Source organism: Coregonus clupeaformis, chromosome 7 (assembly GCF_020615455.1).
Source record: "Coregonus clupeaformis isolate EN_2021a chromosome 7, ASM2061545v1, whole genome shotgun sequence".
NCBI lineage: Eukaryota > Metazoa > Chordata > Actinopteri > Salmoniformes > Salmonidae > Coregonus > Coregonus clupeaformis.
Window position 1 is genome coordinate 10,046,656 of NC_059198.1, and position 21,812 is coordinate 10,068,467.

Consider the following 21,812-nt stretch of genomic DNA (forward strand, 5'->3'; position numbering starts at 1 on the left):
CCACCAGACAGTCTGACATCTCCCTGGAACGCTCTCCCCCCCTCTCCCCTGCCTGCCTGTCTCTAGCCCTGTTTTGACTCCAGGACTGAGCGCTCTCATTCGCAGCATTGTTCTTCTGTAAACAAAAGGCTTCCTTTTCCCCTCAACCACTCCTCCCTTCACTACGCCTTCAAATAAAAAAGAGAAGAAAGATGGAAGGAAGGAAGGAGAGAGTTTGGAACGACAAGTGTTGGAGGTGGACCAGATCCTAATCTGTAATCTCTAATCTCCAATCCGCTTCCTCCTGCAGCCTGATCAATCTCCTGGTTTCCAGCCAGCCCATTAGGCGCTGGTGGGTTCTCAACTCCGGGCCTGTCTCTCATTCCAAGAGAATGTGAGAGCCTTATCTGGGCTTGGGCTTCAGCACGGACGCCATTGCCTCGCCACAGAGGAACAGTGACAGGACAACATGACTCACACACACACATAAAAAGGGTTAAATGGGAATCGAGACAGTTACAATAAAGTCTTCATGGACATTCTCTAGGCTAGTTGTAGACTTTAAATGAGGGTAGGCTGTTTATATGGCCTGTGTGTCATGGGTTGTCTGCCTGGGCTGGCTGTGCTAACATGAGTGTGCCACACGCTTCAGACAGCCCTGCTTAGTGGGACAGTCCAGTAGGGTTGCCGCTGGGCAGGACTCTCGTCTCTATGTGTGCACTCAGCCCTGCTCCGGACAAAAGTGGGTTGCTTTTTAAAGACCTTGCCACACCACTTAACTGTAGACCTGAATGTAGCCTAGTTGTGCAGGGTGGGGGTTAGTGGGGGAGTGCAGAGTACAAGTGTGGAAATGTGGTTGGGGCAATTGAAATAGAAAATATAAATATCCATCTTAGGCAATTTTTACATTTGAGAAAATCCACGTATGTAAATATGCTAATCTGATAAGACTTCTGCTGGGCAAATAAATGCTGATATTAAGAGTCTAGGTAGGAGCTAAGTGATCAGGGAAGAGGCTACCAGGAAAATCTCCCAATGCCTGTAAACAGAGCTCGAACTTCCAAGGCTTTAAAATTAGATGTGGGGGAAAAAACACCACCAAGACCTCATCATCTAACACGTCACTTCAGACAATAAGGAAAACAGAGAGCAGGCTTTTAAGAAAATATACTTATTTTCACTAGGCTCAAAATCATAGGAGCTTTCAAAGACATGCTTCATCTCTCACACTAGAAGTGGAGAAGAAGTCTTGTCAACACAGGGCTCTACAGTGCAATCATTTTACTCGCATATGCGCCTAAATATTTTGCTGTGCGACCTGGATGTTTTTTTTTACCAGTGTGCCTAGAAAAATTAAGGATTCTAGCTTTAATACCTCAAATACGTCTTCGCCCTACAGGACTCCCAATCACAGCCGGTTGTGATACAGCCTGGAATCGAACCAGGGGGTCTGTAGTGACGCCTCAAGCACTGAGATGCAGTGCCTTAGACCGCTGGGCCACTCGGGAGCCCTAATGAGGGAAGCGCTATAGAGACAAGAGTCGGAAAAGCAACCTTTCACTGCTAAACCTGTCTGACCATGCAAACAAATGCACAGAGGAAAGGGCTGACGACATTCTTAGTGTGAGAACATTTCATCCATCTTACATCACCCTTTCCTCCATGAGGCCTTGTGTAATTGCATAAGGAGTCCACACCAACTATTTTGAGAACCAAAAAGAGGGAACTCATCCACATACGTTTTTTGGCTGTATTTTTGGTACCCCTGCGTAAGTAGGCCTACATGTGTTTTTTCCACTGTGTGATACAATGTGCCTGAGAGGAAGACATCCAGTCGAGTAAAGTCTTCCACAGCACTGATGCTTAGTGAGTCAAAACAGTGAGCACTCAGCTTCTGCCAGGTTGCACCACTGTTGGCTGGGACTGGCAGTTTAGAGTGGCTGCATGGCTCTGTAAAGCTCTTTGGCTCCTCTGCACTTTCTGATGTAGACTAATGGAGGAGAGGCTGGGGTAGAGCTACAGAGGAGAGAGGGATATTACTAACCTGTTTAACAGACATGGAGGTCCGCCACAGCCTGGAGCAGAGAAATACTGCTGCTCCCCAAACTCTGTTTGAGAGGAGGGTTAGTTACATCATGAGCAAGCCACGTTTTAGGCCATGCCAACCATCACACTGCCTCGAGTAGACTGATTCTTCTTTTCATTGGAACAGCAATGCAATACTCCCATGTGGCCCAGTGGTCTAAGGCACTGCATCTCAGTGCTTGAGGCGTCACTACAGACCCCCTGGTTCGATTCCAGGCTGTATCACAACCGGCCGTGATTGGGAGTCCCATAGGGCGGCGCACAATTGGCCCAGCGTCGTCCGGGTTTGGCCGGTGTAGGCCATCATTGTAAATAAGAATTTGTTCTTAACTGACTTGCCTAGTTAAATAAAAAGGTACAAATAAAATAAAAATACAATGAATGTGCTCCATCCCTTAACCTTGAAAGCCTATAGGTAAAGACAAAAAAAATAGGGTAACCTAGGCCCTATGCATCTCCAATGATTTGGGGATAATTACATGTTTTCAAAGTAAAAGAGACAATGTAGTCCACACACACACACACACACACAACATGTGTATCTGTTTATATGCATTCTTGGGGGAACCAGTCATCTTTTATTGTCAACACTAGGTACAGTGAGATCCAAAAGTATTGGGATAGTGACACATTTGTTGTTTTGACTCTGTACTCCAGCACTCGATTTGAAATGATACAATGTCAGCTTTAATTTGGAGGGTGAACTGTTTAGAAATGACAGCACTTTTTGTACACAGCCCCCCCATTTTAGGGGACCAAAAGTATTCACTTTTGTGTATTAAAGTGGTACAAAGTTTAGTATTTGGTCCCATATTCATAGCACGCAATGACTACATAAAGCTTGGGCTTGGGACTCTACACATTTGTTGGATGCATTTGCGGTTTGTTTTGGTTGCGTTTCAGATTATTTTGTGCCCAATAGAAATGAACGCTAAATAATGTAGTGTGTCATTTTGGAGTCACTTCTATTGTAAAGAAGAATATAATGTTTCTTAACACTTCTACATTAATGTGGATGCTACCATGATTATGGATAATCCTGAACCTATTGTGAATAATGATGAGTGAGAAAGTTAGACGCACAAATATCATACCCCCAAGTCAAGCTTTTTTGGGGGTATGATATTTGTGCGTCTAATTTCCTCACTCATCATTATTCACGATTCATTCAGGATTATCCATAATCACGGTAGCATCCACATTAATGTAGAAGTCACAAGCATGATGTAGTCATTGAGTGCTATGAATATGGGATCAACACTTACGTTTTTACTACTTCAATACACATACAGTGGGGGAAAAAAGTATTTAGTCAGCCACCAATTGTGCAAGTTCTCCCACTTAAAAAGATGAGAGGGGCCTGTAATTTATCATGTGTAGCTCACTGTATCGAGCTCCATGATTAAAAACCATGAGCGAATGGCATAATGTGCAGGTGTCTACCATAAACAGCTTTTACTGGGTGTTTTGAAGAGTGTTAAACGTGTCTATGCACCATTGTGTCATGTCTGTCCCAGCTTTAGCAATTGAGGGACGTGGGCAGAGTCGTGCCATGCTGCTATAATGAGATCATTCCAAGTCTAGGCAGCTCTGATTTGTGTGGAGGTAGATGGGGTTAATAAGGTGGCACGGTCAAAACATTGAGCTCTCTTTTCTTGCCCTCGCTTAGAGAAGGGTTATGGCCACTTATGTGACAGCCACGTTTAAAAGGTCCTTGAACCTTTTGGGGCGTAAGATGTAGCCTAGTGCATTACACTTTAGTCACCTGTGACCCTTCCCTTGATGAGTTATATCAAGGCTGTAATTACACATCCCATCTGAATGATAATGCACATTGAAACCTTGACCTCATACTCTAGACTTGACTGGCTGGAGTGTCTGTGGCCTCTGCTCCAGCTAAACCACAATGAATCATCAGGCCATTGTAGCGATTGTTTTACTGGAGCGGTCCTAGATGGGGAAGGTACTTTCATAATGACTTTCCACCTAGCAAGCCACAACTCATCAAGCAGACAGTTACACAATAACTGGGTCAATCTCGCAACAAGGCACTGAGCAAAAGAGACCAAAACCTGACACTGAGAATCCTTCTTTCTACAAGGATAAGGTTACATATACCTCATTCTGGAGAGTCCCAATGACTCAAGGACTATGGAATGAGTTGAAGGCTGTGCAATAATGTTGAGAGTAGTCCCTGTAATAACAGCGTTAACTGGGTCCTCTCAACGAGACCGTGTATGGCAGCCATTTTAAAAGAAGGATACCTGGCCGTCCTTAATCCAGTCAAACAGCAAAACAATACTTGCTGAATTAAGTGTAATTCTATTTTAAAAAGGAGAAGGGGCATAATGTTTGGTGACTTTCTAACTAGCCTACTACCGGACATGACAGTTCAGAAATAGACATTTTAAAATAGTCATCCTCTTTGCTCATGTGCAAAAATCATTTACAGGAAGCCTTGGCATAATTGTTCAACTTAGTGGAAATGCCATTTGAATTGTGATCTGGTGTGAATATAAACATATCTTGTGATCTATCTCCTCAGAGGACAGAGGGCTCAACGGCAGGCTGGGCACAGACAGATGCTTTGTGTTAGCTGTGAGCGCCTTGCGGTTTTCACTCCAAGCCTCCCATAACACTGGTGACTTAGAGACCCCCATCTGCTCAAGGTTAGAGAGGTAAGGGTTAATCGCATCAATCCAGGTTTACAGCAGAGCCTAGGAACCTTCTAGGTACCTCACCACCTTTTCCTGGAAACAAGTCTGGATATCTAGCGAGTTAATAAGACTTTGTACAAACACGACTGGCTCACCTGAGCATACCATTACCTCCCCAAACCACAGAAAAAGAAAACAAGAATCACAGACAACTAAAACTGATCACAAAATCAACTTAGTAAAAACTGTTAAAGAGTACAGTACCAAGGATCCCCAGCAAAGTGGAAACCTGTACACAGTGGGGAGAACAAGTATTTGATAACCTGCAAAATTGGCAGTGTTTCCTACTTACAAAGCATGTAGAGGTCTGTCATTTTTATCATAGGTACACTTCAACTGTGAGAGACGGAATCTAAAACAAAAATCCAGAAAATCACATTGTATGATTTTTAAGTAATTAATTTGCATTTTATTGCATGACATAAGTATTTGATACATCAGAAAAGCAGAACTTAATATTTGGTACAGAAACCTTTGTTTGCAATTACAGAGATCATACGTTTCCTGTACGTCTTGACCAGGTTTGCACACACTGCAGCAGGGATTTTGGCCCACTCCTCCATACCTTCTCCAGATCCTTCAGGTTTCGGGGCTGTCGCAATACGGCAATACGGACTTTCAGCTCCCTCCAAAGATTTTCTATTGGGTTCAGGTCTGGAGACTGGCTAGGCCACTCCAGGACCTTGAGATGCTTCTTACACAGCCAGGGCAACTAAGGAGTGGCTCCGTGTTTCGGGCCGTTGTCATGCTGGAAGACCCAGCCACGACCCATCTTCAATGCTCTTACTGAGGGAAGGAGGTTGTTGGCCAAGATCTCGCGATACATGGCCCCATCCATCCTCCCCTCAATACGGTGGAGTCGTCCTGTCCCCTTTGCAGAAAAGCATCCCCAAAGAATGATGTTTCCACCTCCATACTTCACGGTTGGGATGGTGTTCTTGGGGTTGTACTCATCCTTCTTCTTCCTCCAAACACAGCGAGTGGAGTTGAGACAAAAATAGAGCTTTTTGGTCTAATCAGACCACATGACCTTCTCCCATTCCTCCTCTGGATCATCCAGATGGTCATTGGCAAACTTCAGACGGGCCTGGACATGCGCTGGCTTGAGCAGGGGGACCTTGCGTGCGCTGCAGGATTTTAATCCATGACGGCGTAGTGTGTTACTAATGGTTTTCTTTGAGACTGTGGTCCCAGCTCTCTTCAGGTCATTGACCAGGTCCTGCCGTGTAGTTCTGGGCTGATCCCTCACTTTCCTCATGATCATTGATGCCCCACGAGGTGAGATCTTGCATGGAGCCCTAGACTGAGGGTGATTGACTGTCATCTTCAACTTCTTCCATTTTCTAATAATTGCGCCAACAGTTGTTGCCTTCTCACCAAGCTGCTTGCCTATTGTCCTGTAGCCCATCCCAGCCTTGTGCAGGTCTACAATTTTATCCCTGATGTCCTTACACAGCTCTCTGGTCTTGGCCATTGTGGAGAGGTTGGAGTCTGTTTGATTGAGTGTGTGGACAGGTGTCTTTTATACAGGTAACGAGTTCAAACAGGTGCAGTTAATACAGGTAATGAGTGGAGAACAGGAGGGCTTCTTAAAGAAAAACAGGTCTGTGAGAGACAGAATTCTTACTGGTTGTCAGGTGATCAAATACTTATGTCATGCAATAAAATGCAAATTAATTACTTAAAAATCATACAATGTGATTTTCTGGATTTTTGTTTTAGATTCCGTCTCTCACAGTTGAAGTGTACCTATGATAAAAATTACAGACCTCTACATGCTTTGTAAGTAGGAAAACCTGCAAAATCGGCAGTGTATCAAATACTTGTTCTCCCCACTGTACATAGCCTAAGTGATGGAGAATAATGGGGTCATGTGTACCTTTGCTCCTGTGTTAGAGGGAGGAAGGTCTGGTCTGGCGAGGTAAACAACAGAGATGAGTGTCTGCCTTAGGGCACTTGGCCATGCAACAGGCCCCTCTGCCCTGTTCTCAAGAACAGAACCTGTTACACTGTGTGGATTCATAGACATGCCTGAAGTCAGGGGTTTTTTCTGGCTCAAAAAGTGTCTTAGGTGGTGGGCGGGGCCGGGGGCGTGGCAGGGTGCGCGGTCAGCTCAGCAATAAAACAAATACAAATTAGGAGGCCCCCATCTTGCCTGTGTAGAGAAGCTTTTAGCATTTAAGCCAATTTCCTGCAATTGAAAAAAAAAAAACATCCATGCAGCTGATATATATTTTTGCTGTTTTAATGCTAATTTCCTGCAAATCTATGCATTTTGCCATGGCTAGTGCTGTGCTCTTTTACTCAAACATAATAAAATATATACCGCTAAATTCATTGCTTTTGGAATTTTCTATTCTCCCTGACTGTTTACCTTTTTTTGTTGTTGTGATTGTTAGTTCTCAAAGATGAAATTATGAAAAAATATATAGGTCCATTATCTTTTCTACATACTTTATATCTGGTTTTAGTCATTCAAGTTTATACTGAAAGCGGCTTTCCATCCTGAAAATTAACCCCAACAAAACACACACACACACACACACACACACAGTTGAAGTCGGAAGTCAACATACACCTTAGCCAAATACATTTAAACTCAGTTTCACAATTCCTGACATTTAATCCTAGTAAAAATTCCCTATCTTAGGTCAGTTAGGATCACCACTTTATTTTAAGAATGTGAAATGTCAGAATAATAGTAGAGAGAATGATTTATTTCAGCTTTTATTTCTTTCATCACATTCCCAGTGGGTCAGAAGTTTACATGCTACATTTTACATTTTAGTCATTTAGCAGACGCTCTTATCCAGAGCGACTTACAGTTGCATACATTATTTAATTTTTCATACTGGCCCCCCCCCCCGTGGGAATCGAACCCACAACCCTGGCGTTGCAAACACCATGCTCTACCAACTGAGCTACATCCCTGCCGGCCATTCCCTCCCCTACCCTGGACGACGCTGGGCCAATTGTGCGCCGCCCCATTGCTACCAAATACTAATTGAGTGCATTGCCTTTAAATTGTTTAATTTGGGTGAAATGTTTCGAGTAGCCTTCCACAAGCTTTCCACAATAAGTTGGGTGAATTTTGGCCCATTCCTCCTGACAGAGCTGGTGTAACTGAGTCAGGTTTGTAGGCCTCCTTGCTCGCACACGACTTTTCAGTTCTGCCCACAAATGTTCTATAGGATTGAGGTCAGGGCTTTGTGATGGCCACTCCAATACCTTGACTTTGTTGTCCTTAAGCCATTTTGCCACAACTTTGGAAGTATGCTTGGGGTCATTGTCCATTTAGAAGACCCATTTGCGACCAAGCTTTAACTTCCTGACTGATGTCTTGAGATGTTGCTTCAATATATCCACATAATTTTCCTTCCTCATGATGCCATCTATTTTGTGAAGTGCACCAGTCCCTCCTGCAGCAAAGCACCCCCACAGCATGATGCTGCCACCCCCGTGCTTCAGCAACCCCCTCTTCGGCTCGCAAGCAACCCCCTTTTTCCTACAAACATAACGTTGGTCATTATGGCCAAACAGTTATATTTTTGTTTCATCAGACCAGTGGACATTTCTCCAAAAAGTACGATCTTTGTCCCCATGTGCAGTTGCAAACCGTAGTCTGGCTTTTTTATGGCGGTTTTGGAGCAGTGGCTTCTTCCTTGCTGAGTGGCCTTTCAGGTTGTCGATATAGGACTCGTTTTACTGTGGATATAGATACTTTTGTACCTGTTTCCTCCAGCATCTTCACAAGGTCATTTGCTGTTGTTCTGGGATTGATTTGCACTTTTCACACCAAAGTACGTTCATCTCTAGGAGACAGAACGCGTCTCCATCCTGAGCGGTATGACGGCAGCGTGGTCCCATGGTGTTTATACTTGCGTACTATTGTTTGTACAGATGAACGTGGTACCTTCAGGCGTTTGGCAATTGCTCCAAAGGATGAACCAGACTTGTGGAGGTCTACAATTCTTTTTCTGAGGTGTTGGCTGATTTCTTTAGATTTTCCCATGATGTCAAGCAAAAAGGCACTGAGTTTGAAGGTAGGCCTTGTAATACATCCACAGGTACACCTCCAATTGACTCAAATTATTTCAATTAGCCTATCAGAAGCTTCTAAAGCCATGACATCATTTTCTGGAATTTTCCAAGCTGTTTAAAGGCACAGTCAACTTAGTGTATGTAAACTTCTGACCCACTGGAATTGTGATACAGTGAATTATAAGTGAAATAATCTGTCTGTAAACAATTGTTGGAAAAATTACTTGTGTCACACACAAAGATGTCCTAACTGACTTGCCAAAACTATAGTTTGTTAACAAGAAATTTGTGGAGTGGTTGCAAAACGAGTTTTAATGACTCCAACCTAAGTGTATGTAAACTTCCAACTTCAACTGTACGTACAGTCACTGTGGGGACGACGTCGTCAATGCACTTATTGATGAAGCCAGTGACTGATGTGGTGTACTCCTCAATGCCATCGGAAGAATCTCGGAACATATTCCAGTCTGTGCTAGCAAAACAGTCCTGTAGCTTAGCATCTGCTTCAACATTTTTATTGACCGAGTCACTGGTGCTTCCTGCTTTAGTTTTTGCTTGTAAGCTGGAATCAGGAGGATAGAATTATGGTCAGATTTGCCAAATGGAGGGCGAGAGAGAGCTTTGTACGCGTCTCTGTGTGTGGAGTAAAGGTGGTCTAGAGTTTTTTTCCCCTCTGGTTGCACATTTAACATGCTAGTAGAAATTAGGTAAAACGGATTTAAGTTTCCCTGCATTAAAGTCCCTGGCCACTAGGTGCGCCGCCTCTGGATGAGCGTTTTCCTGTTTGCTTATGGCCGAATACAGCTCAGAGTGCGGTCTTAGTGCCAGCATCGGTTTGTGGCGGTAAATAGACAGCTACAAAGAATATATATGAAAACTCTCTTGGTAAATAGTGTGGTCTACAGCTTATCATGAGATACTCTACCTCAGGCGAGCAAAACCTTGAGCTGTTTACAAATATACATAAGACCGCCACCCCTTGTCTTACCAGAGGCTGCTGTTTTATCCTGCAAATACAGTGTATAACCCGCCAGCTGTATGTTATTCATGTTGTCGTTCAGCCACGACTCGGTGAAACATAAGATATTACAGTTTTTAATGTCCCGTTGGTAGGATATAAGTGCTTTTAGTTTGTCCACTTTATTATCCAGCGATTGTACGTTGGCCAATAGTACCGATGGCAAAGGCAGATTATCCACTCGTTGCCGGCTCCTTATCAGGCACCCCGATCTCCTTCTGTGATATCTCTGTCTCTTTCGCTGCGAATGACGGGAATGAGGGCCCTGTCGGGTGTCTGGAGCAAATCCCTCTCGTCCGACTCAAAGGAAAATGATTAGTCCAGTTCAAGGTGAGTAATCGCTGTTCTGATGTCCAGAAGCTCTTTTCGGTCATAAGAGATGGTAGCAGCAACATTATGTACAAAATAAGTTACAAACAATGCGAAAAAACAAAATAGCATGGTTGGTTAAGAGTCCATAAAACGGCAGCCATCCCCTCCGGCGCCAATAGACTGATAACTACGGATGACCCTGTAAAACAACACATTTCACTGCACCTATCCAGTGTGTGACAATACAACATATATTTTTTGTAGACTTAGTCATTGCACTAACTCTAGTTCACATCAGCTCGCTAAACTACCTCGAACTTCCTTCATATTGCACGCAGAGACATAGAAAATGTATTAATTTCCAGATTCTCGCATCATATAGCCCCGTGTAGCTCCGTTGGTAGAGCATGGAGTTTGCAGCGCCAGGGTTGTGGGTTCGTTTCCCACGGGGGGGCCAGTATGAAAATGTATGCACTCACTAACTGTAAGTCGCTCTGGATAAGAGCGTCTTCTAAATGACTCAAATTTAATCCCTTTAAGACAATAGATATTAGGACTAGCCTACATTTGTCAAGGGAGTGAGACCGAACACAACCCATTTCTAAGTACCCAATACTTTTTCTGTACTATGTAACTGAAAAATAACAAGGGCATCTAAAGTGAATCATAGTGAAAGAAATACCCCAAAGTGACATTTCTCACTTCAAAGGCAGCGTTAGGGAAATGAGCGTGAGCAGAGGGAGGAAAATAACAGAGTTCAGGCAGCAGTGAAATGAGAGGAGCCTGCAGACAAGCAACAGATTAATTCTCACTAGAGCTTCCCCTCACTGCTAATCCAATTCTGACCCATTAACCGGCTCTGCCAGGTTAACACATCAGGCCTTTGAAGGCGCCCTTTCAACCACCCAGGAGGATTACCCTTCAAGTCGGAAAGACTTACACTGTCCGCACGGCATGCAAACAGCGTCTTCCTTGGGAAGCTGACAGAGGGGCTTCTTCAGAGAAGCGGTGTGAAATGCAGATATGTCAGTGTGTAAATAGGAAACTGAGGTGGAGAATGATGAAAATGGACAACCCCGAGGCAGAGCAGGTGCGGGGAGTGTTTCCTCTGTCAGACATGCAGACAGTAAGGTGGAGGGGAGCTTGTAAATAATGGCAGCTGCTGCCTGGAGAGCACTAATCATCAGAGGGGCTGGCTGCAGATGTTCTGTCGACTAATGCTCACGCTCAGCATCTGCTTATCATTGGATGCCCTCTGGGTTCACAAAGAACATAGGCTACAGAGGCAAGACAGAGCGAAGTATAGACAGACGGGTTGGTTGACAATGTCACAATGATGCACTCACATCTAAGAGGCAAAAGACTGTGTGTTATGATTCTGAACAGTCAGATAGCTACAGCAATGACAAGAAGCTGCCATGTGGAGAATCATGTGGCTGTTTCAGCTAGTTGTATCTTGTTCTTGATTCCATGTCTTGTTTTGACTTATGTCACGCCTATGCTAATATGGCTACAATTCGCTAGCTAGCTAATCAACAACTAACAATGCATTTGAGTGACACCAGTGCTTATTGGGCAAATGTATTGATGTTTTCAATAAACATTGATACGAAATATGGTTTAAATGTTGTCAATAATGCTTTCATTGTAAGCAAACCCCATCTGTGCAGGCATCGATTTTGTTGGTAAACAACCCACCTGTCTATAGAAAGGGGAATGTGAGGTGATCTGTGCTTTTAGTTTCTAAATGAGACAAGGAAACTATAATCCATTAACCCGACTTGAACGGAATGTATTGAGTCAGTGAGATAAGCGCACAAACACCAACCTAAGCTAGCATTAAGCTCAATAAAGAACTCTGAATTTGATAATAAAGCTCTGTTTGATGGGCCATCCTCAGCCTAGCTGGGAGCACCACTCTCCTCAGGTCACACCACTCTCCTCAGGTCACACCACTCTCCTCAGGTCACACCACCAACTGATTGCTCAAACACATTGAACTGTAGAGAGGACAAGCCTCAGCAAAACATGAGGACCAACCGACAGTCCTGCTGAGTAATAGGACTGCAATTCTTCACTTTATTATTACTATGAACCTCAAAAGGAGTTTCTCTAGTCTGCTCCCCACCTGTCAGGGGTGACATTTGGACAAGTGTTTGTCTGTAAAGAGCTTCCTCTCAGATGCTGCCCACTCCCCCTCTACATCTGGCCTCGGCTCCGTTGCTGGCAGCGGTTTGGGAGTTTGACCGCAGAAGCCTTTGTCCTCCTTGAAGAGCAGCTGAACCAACAGGAAAGCCAACCCCAGTCAATTAATTTATGAAACATTTTCAATTATTGGAGAGCCCTCAGCGGGGGAAGGAAAACATTTACAAATGACGTGCAATAATTGCTATTGTTTTGTTTTCCTTCTCTTTAAGCAAAATGTGGAACTGTTTGCTCAAATGCAGTTCTGTAATAGAGTAGCAAAGTCAACAGTTCCCCACATGTACCTAATCATTGTGTATTTACGAGGTATCCTTTCTGAACACCCAGATGACCAAAATCACTTCCATACAGGCACTCTGTAAAATGGCCTGAGCCACATGACTCTGCACACATTAAGAACTCTCTTGATCATTAAGTCCCGTGCCTCTGTAGCACCATCTGTGCCCAGTTGCAAGTTTCCCCCCACTACCTAACATGTTAACCCAATCGGTAGACTAAGGACTACAGAAATGGATCCTTTAATCAGATTTGTACAGTGAGAGAATGTTTAGTCTCTCAACCTATTGTCACAAGGGGAAAAATTAGGCTGTTTTGATTTAAATGAGACAAGTGCATTCATTTAACAGCCCATTTTACAAGATCCCAGAGAGGTAGCTAGCAACAATATTTACAATAATCGACTAAAAAAGGAATGTAGATACTTCAATAGGTAAACCTGACAAAGCTGCAGCTTTGTTCAATGCTGTCCTCAATAGTAGCTGGTTCCCCGTCAAAAGAAAGATCCAAAACCACACGACAGCTTTCTCTCTAGCTGAGGGTGGGAGTGCAACGCGCTTAGGACTGGGAGGGGAGCAGTTTACAGTCGGAAAGAACAGGACTGAGTGACTCACAGAAAGAAAGGAAGAGGGGGGATGCTTTTGTGGAGAATGCTAGATAATCCCACAGAGTTAGTTCTTCTCTGTACAGGGCAAAACCCAGAAGAGTAATATGCATGCTAAACAAATCTAAATGAAACATTAGCAAATAGAGTTCAATCAACTATCAACAGGTCAGCCAATAACACTAAGAACAGATGGCCTTGAAATAAAATAAACTATTGTTATGAAAGGCGTTTCATTTTATTGATGCTATGGAGATCTCTTAATCAATGACTGTGCTGTCCAAATCTGTTGGTGGGTGAGGTGGATTCAGCTCTCAGCTACAAACAGCTGGGGATCAGAGGCCTCTGTGTTAAAATGGAGGGTTCACTTCTCCCTTCCACAGCTTCTTTGTTCAAATTACTTTATGGGAGACACATAAGTTAGCATGTGCTGTGTACTGACAAATGTATGGCTGTTTGGAATGGATACCATTTGGTCATGAACCATGTTTGAGTAATACAATTTAGGGCAGATCAGATAATGTGCTCTGCAATGAGCCATATTTTAACGCTGTAATTTACTACTTACCGGATCATGTATTGTGCCATTAACCATGTTTGTGTGATATAATTTAAGAGTGATCAGCTGTAGATCATAATGGAAACCTGTCCTGTGTATTCAAGGGGCAATTCTCACCCCAAGTGTTAGTTTTAGCGGCTGGTTTGCCATATTTTTCCAGTTTAAAAGCTGGCAACCGTCTGCAACATCTGGTTCAAATGGATGGGGGTATGTCAGCAAGGAGAAGCTCAGAGGAACACAAACAGCTACAAGACTGCTCGCATGTAACAAGTCATCATTCAGGGCTTACCCAATAACAAACTCATCAACAGCAATGTGTCAAAGTCAACTACATCTAACAACAAGCTGCTATTATCAATTCACAACTCATGCTCAGACCTTCATCACTTACCAATAGGTGAGTTTGTATAAGTAAACACATTAGCGTTTCACAAATCATGGCATCTTATCATGCCCAAATATAGTAATAATGATTTAATTTATACAATATTTTCTCTCTCTCAATAGCCGCCCCAATTGGGTGGTTGGTCACTACCTTCACTGCATTAAGCACTGAGAACTTGTCTGGATGCAGAACAAGTAAGAGAGGGACGGTGAAAATCGACTAGAGGAGAGAGGGCATTTGCCTGCCGACTCACCCTGAATTGAATTCCGCTGCTCTATCGATCGCTACATTCATTCAGTCTGAAACTGCAATCCTAGAAGTTGTTTGTGAGACTTCAAAATGAGGGGTGTTCTACAAAACAAATTAATCAGCGATTGGATAGTCTAACAAGTCTTACCAATCAGAGTACCAAAGTTGATAACGTCATCATGTAGGCCGGCTCTGGCACAACCCATCGGTTTCTGGGACCAATCAGAATGGTGAAAATGTGTTCGCATTCTAGAAATCGTCAGGGAGGGAGGCAAATCCAGACTCATCGCGGAGAAGAAAAGTCAGTTGGCTGGAGCGATGTGGATGGGTAGTAGGGCTGGGAATCGCCAGGGAACTTACAATACTTTGTTGCCGATACGATACGTATTGCAATTCGATACTGTGATTATTGCGATTCGATGTTCCAAACATATTTCTCACCATATGTCTGCTGCAGAGGGACAAGAGGGAGTCATGAGGAAACAAGTTTTGATCAGTCATGGAAATAAAAGTGCCGAAAACAAATTGGCTCCCTATTTTAAAAAAAAGATGGAGAACAAGTCATGAAGGAAAAATATTGGAGTTTTGGTACAGCCAACTAGCTCAAAAATAAAATCCCGATATCTAACTATCGATCCCTCCACCCCCCCATCACTAATGGGTAGTCAGGCAAAGAGGACATACCACTCCCTAAACAAAGTCCTTCCCCGCCCAGAGCGAGTCTGGCTGTGGAGGAGCATATGGATAACACTGCACAATATTACATAGCCTAATCCTAAAAGAAACCTTCCCAGGGGAGATGACGGCGGAAGGGGGAAAACACTTCAGTTCAACTGACAGACATGTGGAAGACAGGTAAATATGAAACAGAGTAGTTAAGTGAGCAAATACACATTTTGTGTAAAGTCATAAATCTCTATTGTCTTCCAGCAGGGATGACGTTTGATCTGGAGCCCTGTACTGTGTAATTCTCCCTGAACCAGGAAAATAGGTCCATGTGATCGTACTCTCCTCATTTTCCACAGTGAATTCACATTCTTACTATTTCTCCAAGACACCACTGCAGTCAATCTGAAAGTGGAATGACAGACTAATTCACAGGGGGCAATTTACAACATAAAGCTCAAGTAAAAATAAAAAAAAGTGACAAAACGGTGTTGCACTTGACCACCATGTAGTTCGGACAAACAAAACAGACACCAAAATCAGTCCTAAATTCAGGATATTATGTTGGTAACATTTCAATGGGGCTATCTAGTTCGAACCTGGTTACCCCACCAGTAGTAATTTTTGCAGAAAAGTTACCTCACATTTGGACAAATTCACAGGTTGTCAGAACTCTCAATGTGCTTTACTTTCAATACTTAAAGCTGTGTTTACAAAGCAGCCCAACTCTGATCTTTTCCACTAATTGGTATTTTGAGAAATCAGATCTGTTGCCAATAATTGGGCAAAAGATCAGAATTGGGCTTCCCGTGTAAACGCAACCTCTGTAGCACAGGTGATTTAAAGCAACTGTGGAATACACCATTGAGAGTAATCTCTTTTCAACATCAGGCAGATCTCTCACTTCAGTCCAGAGACCCCTGCTACCCTCCTCTCCATTTATTTCTATCAGAAACAGCAGTAGCTTAAATATTTAACTTGGCTCTTCCTGGTGAATGGAAAGGCTTGGAATTTGCCTCAGCCCTGATCCTAGAGGTACATCAAACATAGCTGCTGTCATCCCCCTCTCCCAGTCAAAACAATGTCCTCTCATGTAAACGTTTTACTGTTTGTGTTGAAATGGTACAAACCAAATAAGAGCGACCCAGAGAGAGACAGCGTTGCCTCACAGCCACAGTATTCTGGGGGGGATTGATCCCCACTTTGCAGTATGCGAACTGTCTGGGACATATGCTGCGTTTACACTGACAACCCAATTCTCATATTTTCCCACAAATTTTTCCTCCACCAATACTTGTGCAAAAGATCAGAATTGGGCTGTCTGTGTAAACGCAGACATCGTCTCTCAATCTAGCCGCCATCTAATCCTTCAATTTTACAGATTGTGTAGTAGCTGTGTCAACGATGGCATTGTTTAATTAGCTAGATTAATAGCACAACACAAGGAATACAGTAATGTATGTGGGACAGAATAACACACTTACGGCAATTAATGAGAACGTTAGTTACCCACATTAACATTATATACATAGTTTAAAAATGAAACCGGAAAATCTATCCTATCCCACATAGTTCTTATACACAAAAATTGTGGATGTAATTCTGAATCTCTTGGTAGTCTTTTGCGCGCACACAAACACACACGCAACCCCAAATATTTCTTAAGAACTAGTTTAAGCTAACTAGTAACGTTACTATTTAGTTAGCTAGCCAGCTACCTACTAACAGTAATCCCAGGCTGAATGCTTTTGCCTGTGCTAACGACGTTAGATGGGTAATGTAATCTAATGTTAGCTAACTATCTAGTTTAACACGCGTTACAAATCACATTTCTGAAACGTTACCAAGTTATCTAGCTCCTGTGTAGTTTCTTTGTTTCGTTTTAGTTTAATTTGCCAGTTATATAACGTGCCCTACTCAAAACATTAAAGTGCGCCCAAACTTTTAAACACCACAGCAAGCACCCTTTCGAACACACACTTTTGTCCTACAAACTAACGTTAGCTGGGCTAGCAACACACAATAAACATAACTAGCTAGGTCGCGCTAGTAGCCACATTTGTGGAGGAACAACATGTTGGGTCTCTTACCTGTTAAACGCAGCTTAACCGGACCATTTCGCCGAACTCCTTGGTTAGACATCTCCTCTTGCTTCCAGCTTGACAAAAATATTTTATATAATAAATATTTATCAACCAGTTTCAGACCGAATTAACAATAATGGAGTCAAGGCATTGTTGCCCGGATGTGGACAGCACTGCTGCCATTATGATCACACAATCACTGTCCCGTACACCTACAAAAACAATAATTACTAGCTAGGATGCCTCCGAGTGCATTTGATTGAACAAATACTCTGTCAAATCGGGTTTCTGTCCTAACTATTTTATAAAGGAAGCAAGCGACCCGAGTTCATACTTCACATCTTCAGAACGCTTCAGCTTCGGACCGCTTGGAATTCAGTCCTCCTCTCAACCAGACGAGCTGAACTGTTGAGCTTGTGCGACCTTCAGTGCAGAGATCCCACTTTAAGGAGGCTAGTAAGTAGCTGACCAATGACGACATAGGGATGGAAACATCTGCCTGCACCGCTTACCTTAACTGAAATGACAAAATGCTAATGATTGAGAAGTCAGCTTTAAAAAAAAAAAAAAATTCTAGAGATTTTATTCAGACAAAAGTTACATTTCAGATTGCTAGGGTCAGTGTAATGCTAAAAATAATGTGAAATTTAGCTCTGACAGTCCATATACTGCCAAAAACAAAGTGTGTATATCTTTACATACAGTTCTGTTTGAGAAACAAGAGGGTGAAAGCTATAAAGATGAATATTAAATTGTAATTCAATTTGCCATTCCACCCAAACCTCACAAGAAATTACAGCAGTTAGAACTTATTTTAAGAATTTTATTTACAGACATTTATAAACGTATGTACATTTCAGATAGAATAGAGGTCCATTACACAAACTGAGAACAAACAGTGGCAGTATACAGTAGAGATGAAAGGAGAAGTGCTATTTAGAAGTTGAAAGTGCTTTGGTTTTCACTGATCTGGAATGCATAGCCATCGGTTGTCGATTCCGGAGCAACACATTGGTCTTCTTCTTCCTACAAAACAGAACGTGTCAGAAAAATTGAGGCAAAGGAAACAAATACCATCTATAATAGGATGACAGATGTCTACTTAGTCACCATTGCACAATGATGCTCACCTCGCCAGAGAAATATTTCTCGATCAGGTTGAGGGAGGCCTTGTAGACCAGCTCATTCTCATGGGACTGCAGAGCTTCAATCTTGTCTAGTCCACCGCATTCCTCGATCATCATGCACAGCTTGTCTGTTTCACCAATCTTATCTCCAGCCTTATGGACAAAAAAATAATATATATATATATTTTTTAATCACCCGAATCTTGCAGTTGTAGTGTACAAATGCCCATGTCTATACCAGTAATAAGATTAAGTAATTATTGGTGAGAAGGTCCCCTTACCAGGAAAATGTTGGTGACGGCATCCAAGATGACAAGGATGGTTTTGCTGTCCTTTGTTGAGAGCAGATTCAACAGAGGCTCCAGCACATTGGCTTGAACAAGGTACACAACCTGTTCAACTGTGCCCCCGCTGGTAAAATTGGTTATGGCCCAAACTGCCTCTTTCTGAGTCTTGTAGTCACCCTGTATGGAAAAGCAGATGAGAGGAATACATTGAAGAAAACATCCCATCATTCCTAATTATGAGAAATTAATTAATACAAATCCTATCATAAGATATTACTATGGATAACAAACCTACATACCTTGCGAAGGATGTCTACCATGAGAGGGACCAGGCCAGCGTTGATGACATCCTGGATCTGAGAGTCTCTCCCTGCAGTGATGTTGGACAGGGTCCAGGAGGCTTCCTTCTGGATGTTACTCTTGTGATGGCGCAGCAGGCCAGGGAACATGGAGAGGGCCCCAGCATTCAGCACGGCCTGAGTCTGCTCATCCGTGCCAGTCACCATGTTGCCAATGGCACGCAGAGAAGGAATCTGAAGGGGACAGGTCAAAGACAGTGGTCACTTGGGTGAAAAAAGGCATAGTACCATAAAGACGTTGAGATTCATAAATATATGGGTGACTACATCATTGTACATGACAGCCCACCACCCCTGCAGGATAAATAGACAGTGCTCATACCACAACGGAGAGCTCCCCAGAGCCAAGAAGCTGCACCAGGCGGGAGATCAGGCCAGTCTGCACCACCACCTCAATGCGATCGTTGGGCCCGTCGGTCAGATAGGACAATGCCCAGCAGGTGTCTGCCAGCACCTCCTTATCGTCATGGTGCAACAGACGCCCCAGAGTGGGCAGGATCTGCTGCACGGCTGCCAGAGGGGGAGATGGGTTCTTGTTGCGGCACAGGTTTGACAACGTCCATGTGATGTTCCTCAGGTAGCCAGACTGCAGCAAAAAATAAAGGTTTTACTGAGGTGTTCATTCATTGAGTTACAGCCCCACCTAGTGGCCAGTGAGGCAAGTAATGTGGGGGCAAGGAGTTAGAAAAAAACAAGACAAATACTTTGTTTTGTAGCATTATGACATGAAAGTCAAGTGATTGTCCATTGCTTATGAATGGTTGCCAAGGGTCACTGCATTAAGAATACTTACAGAGAACAAAGAGAGCTCAGGGACAGCGAGCAGACTGAGCAGGGGGGCCACAGCTCCATGCTTGATGACCTGATCTCTGTAGACCGACCCATCACCTAACAGACGAAATCAAGGATGTAAGGTTAGGGGTGGTAGATCACTTTTGTAGTTAAGCTCTATACACTGAAGAGATGCGGTAACAAAAGAGGAATGCCATACCTGCAATGTTACCCAAAGCCCAGACAGCCTGCTCGCTGATGTGGGGGTGGGGAGATATGACAAGGCTGATGAAGGCTGGAATGGCTCCGCCCTCCACAACAGCACTGGTCTGGTCAGATGTTCCAGATGCAATGTTTGTTAGAGCCCAGGCAGCCTCAAACTGGATAGGGGGTGACTCCAAACCCAAGAAAGCAACCAATTTAGGAATCAGCCCAGCACTGATGATGTGGTCAATGGGAGGATGTCTCTCACGGGATAGCAGTTTCCTGTAATGAGAACAATTGAAAAAGGAACAAGTCATGATCATGGTAGCCCCTCCCCTCAAAAAAGCACCACAATAAATACAGCATTTCCCAGACAGTTTTACAGAGATCACTTTACCTAGCAGCTTGTGTGGCGTTGAGCTGAGCATCAAGGTTGTTACTGTCCACACCAGTGAGAATCTCCTCCACGGACCACTGTCGAGTAGCCTGTAAATTAATACAACACATAAATAAAACCAGGGATTGTAAAACTGAAAGAGTTACACCATTTTTTTAAAAAAATATGCAGGTTGTAGCCATTGTAATTATTGTGCATTGTATAAAACAGACAGGCCTAACAAACTCACCTGACAGTTTAGGCTTTTCTCTTGAAGTGGGGAAGTCGCATCGTCGGGCAAAGTGCTGACATTTCTTCGTTTGAAAATCTGATCGTCCTTCTTTGCCTTGCGAAGTTCGACGTTCACTTCAACCCTCCTGCGTCTAAGCTCCTGCAAAGTGATCATTGAACCATCATTGATTGTGCCTAGCCAGATTCATTTAGCTAGCAAGCCATTACCAAATATTTGAAATGAAACATTGAAAATGTGCCATACATGTCACTTACATTTGCATCTTTTCCCTTATTCTTGAACTTGTCCAGACGGACACCGTTCTCGTTGCCAGCAGACATTTTTGGGCAAATTGATAAATTTTCGAGGTAGTTTGATAAAGAAATATTTTTTGAGCACCTAAACGAAATGGAAAAATTAGCTTAATTAAAGTTAGCTAAAATCCAGGTACACGTTTTTGGCTTTTCTATAAAGTTATATCGGTCACAAGTGACCAGGAAGAATAGCTAGCAAATCATATCAACAAAGTCAATAAAAAAGTAAAGCAGTAATATGTAGACGTACATCGAATATTAGCCAATCATTACAAAATATGAGCAGTTGACAAGCACTTACCGGGACCTTGTTCAAAAATTCTAGCTAATGCATAGAAATGTTGTACAGACCTTTAAACTCCTGTCATAAAGCTCCCTGATTGGTCAGTTCGATTAAAAGCATCACCCTATTGGACTGTTTTGAAAAATCACAGGGCGCTCAGGAAGTGTTGTCAGAAGACACCTATCGCGAGATTTCAGGACTACCATGCCCATGTAATACAATTTGTATCATATAAATATCAAATCAGAATGTATTTTCTCCAACCAAGTTCATGTTGGAACAGTTGCTTTTGTGTTATTAAATACAACTGTTTAAAATGTGTTTTCTGCTCAGGATGTGTGTGGAAACAATATCTAAATCTGATGCAATTCAAGGAGTGGCTTCAAAAGCCTAGTGGCTTCAAAAGTCTGGACAAACATTACACCGACTATCGTGTATCATGACCAATTATCAACATCAACCTCTGAATACAGTATTTACATGTGCTTCCGTATATATGCTTACAATGGACATTCATTCAGACATTAATGCCTGGAACCGGGGATAGAGGGTCACTGGAGTCCCATCTGGTCATACCAGTGCTATTAAAGGAAATTAAAATTATATAGATGCAGCTAGTTGATGAGATCATGTAAGGTCTTACCCATAACTGCCAATTAAATAACAATGTACAGTGCAT

The 21,812-nt window shown here is 43.0% G+C and overlaps 2 protein-coding genes across 3 annotated transcripts in view; both read right to left on the reverse strand.

Moving 5' to 3' along the window:
• The window catches only part of LOC121568980 (E3 ubiquitin-protein ligase SMURF2), a 63,048-nt gene extending 45,431 nt beyond the window's left edge, over positions 1-17,617 (reverse strand). The window contains exons 1-2 of one of the 2 annotated variants that reach the window (XM_041879528.2): positions 17,515-17,617; positions 17,187-17,254 (exon numbers count right to left, since the gene is read on the reverse strand). In XM_041879528.2, the coding sequence (XP_041735462.2) occupies positions 17,187-17,238 (52 nt within the window). In that variant the 5' untranslated portion in view covers positions 17,239-17,254; positions 17,515-17,617. Of the gene's footprint in view, positions 1-17,186 lie in introns of both variants that reach the window. The other variant, XM_045221138.1, reaches the window with a different exon arrangement.
• Positions 17,618-17,989: 372 nt separating this feature from the next.
• Positions 17,990-21,222, reverse strand: LOC121570395 (importin subunit alpha-1-like). Its single transcript, XM_041881854.1, has 11 exons — positions 21,152-21,222; positions 20,812-20,935; positions 20,555-20,695; positions 20,326-20,414; positions 19,945-20,210; positions 19,747-19,841; positions 19,276-19,539; positions 18,894-19,127; positions 18,589-18,771; positions 18,311-18,460; positions 17,990-18,206 (listed from the first exon to the last, which is right to left on the reverse strand). Exons 2-11 carry the CDS (start codon positions 20,875-20,877, stop codon positions 18,117-18,119), a joined length of 1,578 nt encoding a protein of 525 aa, XP_041737788.1. The 5' UTR covers positions 20,878-20,935; positions 21,152-21,222; the 3' UTR covers positions 17,990-18,116.
• Between the last annotated feature and the right edge of the window lie 590 nt (positions 21,223-21,812).

Bases quoted from the DNA above. Each gene is read 5' to 3' on its own strand.
- LOC121570395 (XM_041881854.1), bottom strand. From the start codon at position 20,877: ATGTCTGCTGGCAACGAGAACGGTGTCCGTCTGGACAAGTTCAAGAAT. The intron at 19,842-19,944 runs GTATGGCATTCC...TTCGTCTGTTAG, and splicing joins GGCTTTGGGTAACATTGCAG to GTGATGGGTCGGTCTACAGA. The intron at 19,540-19,746 runs GTAAGTATTCTT...TTTTTGCTGCAG, and splicing joins CTGAGCTCTCTTTGTTCTCT to TCTGGCTACCTGAGGAACAT.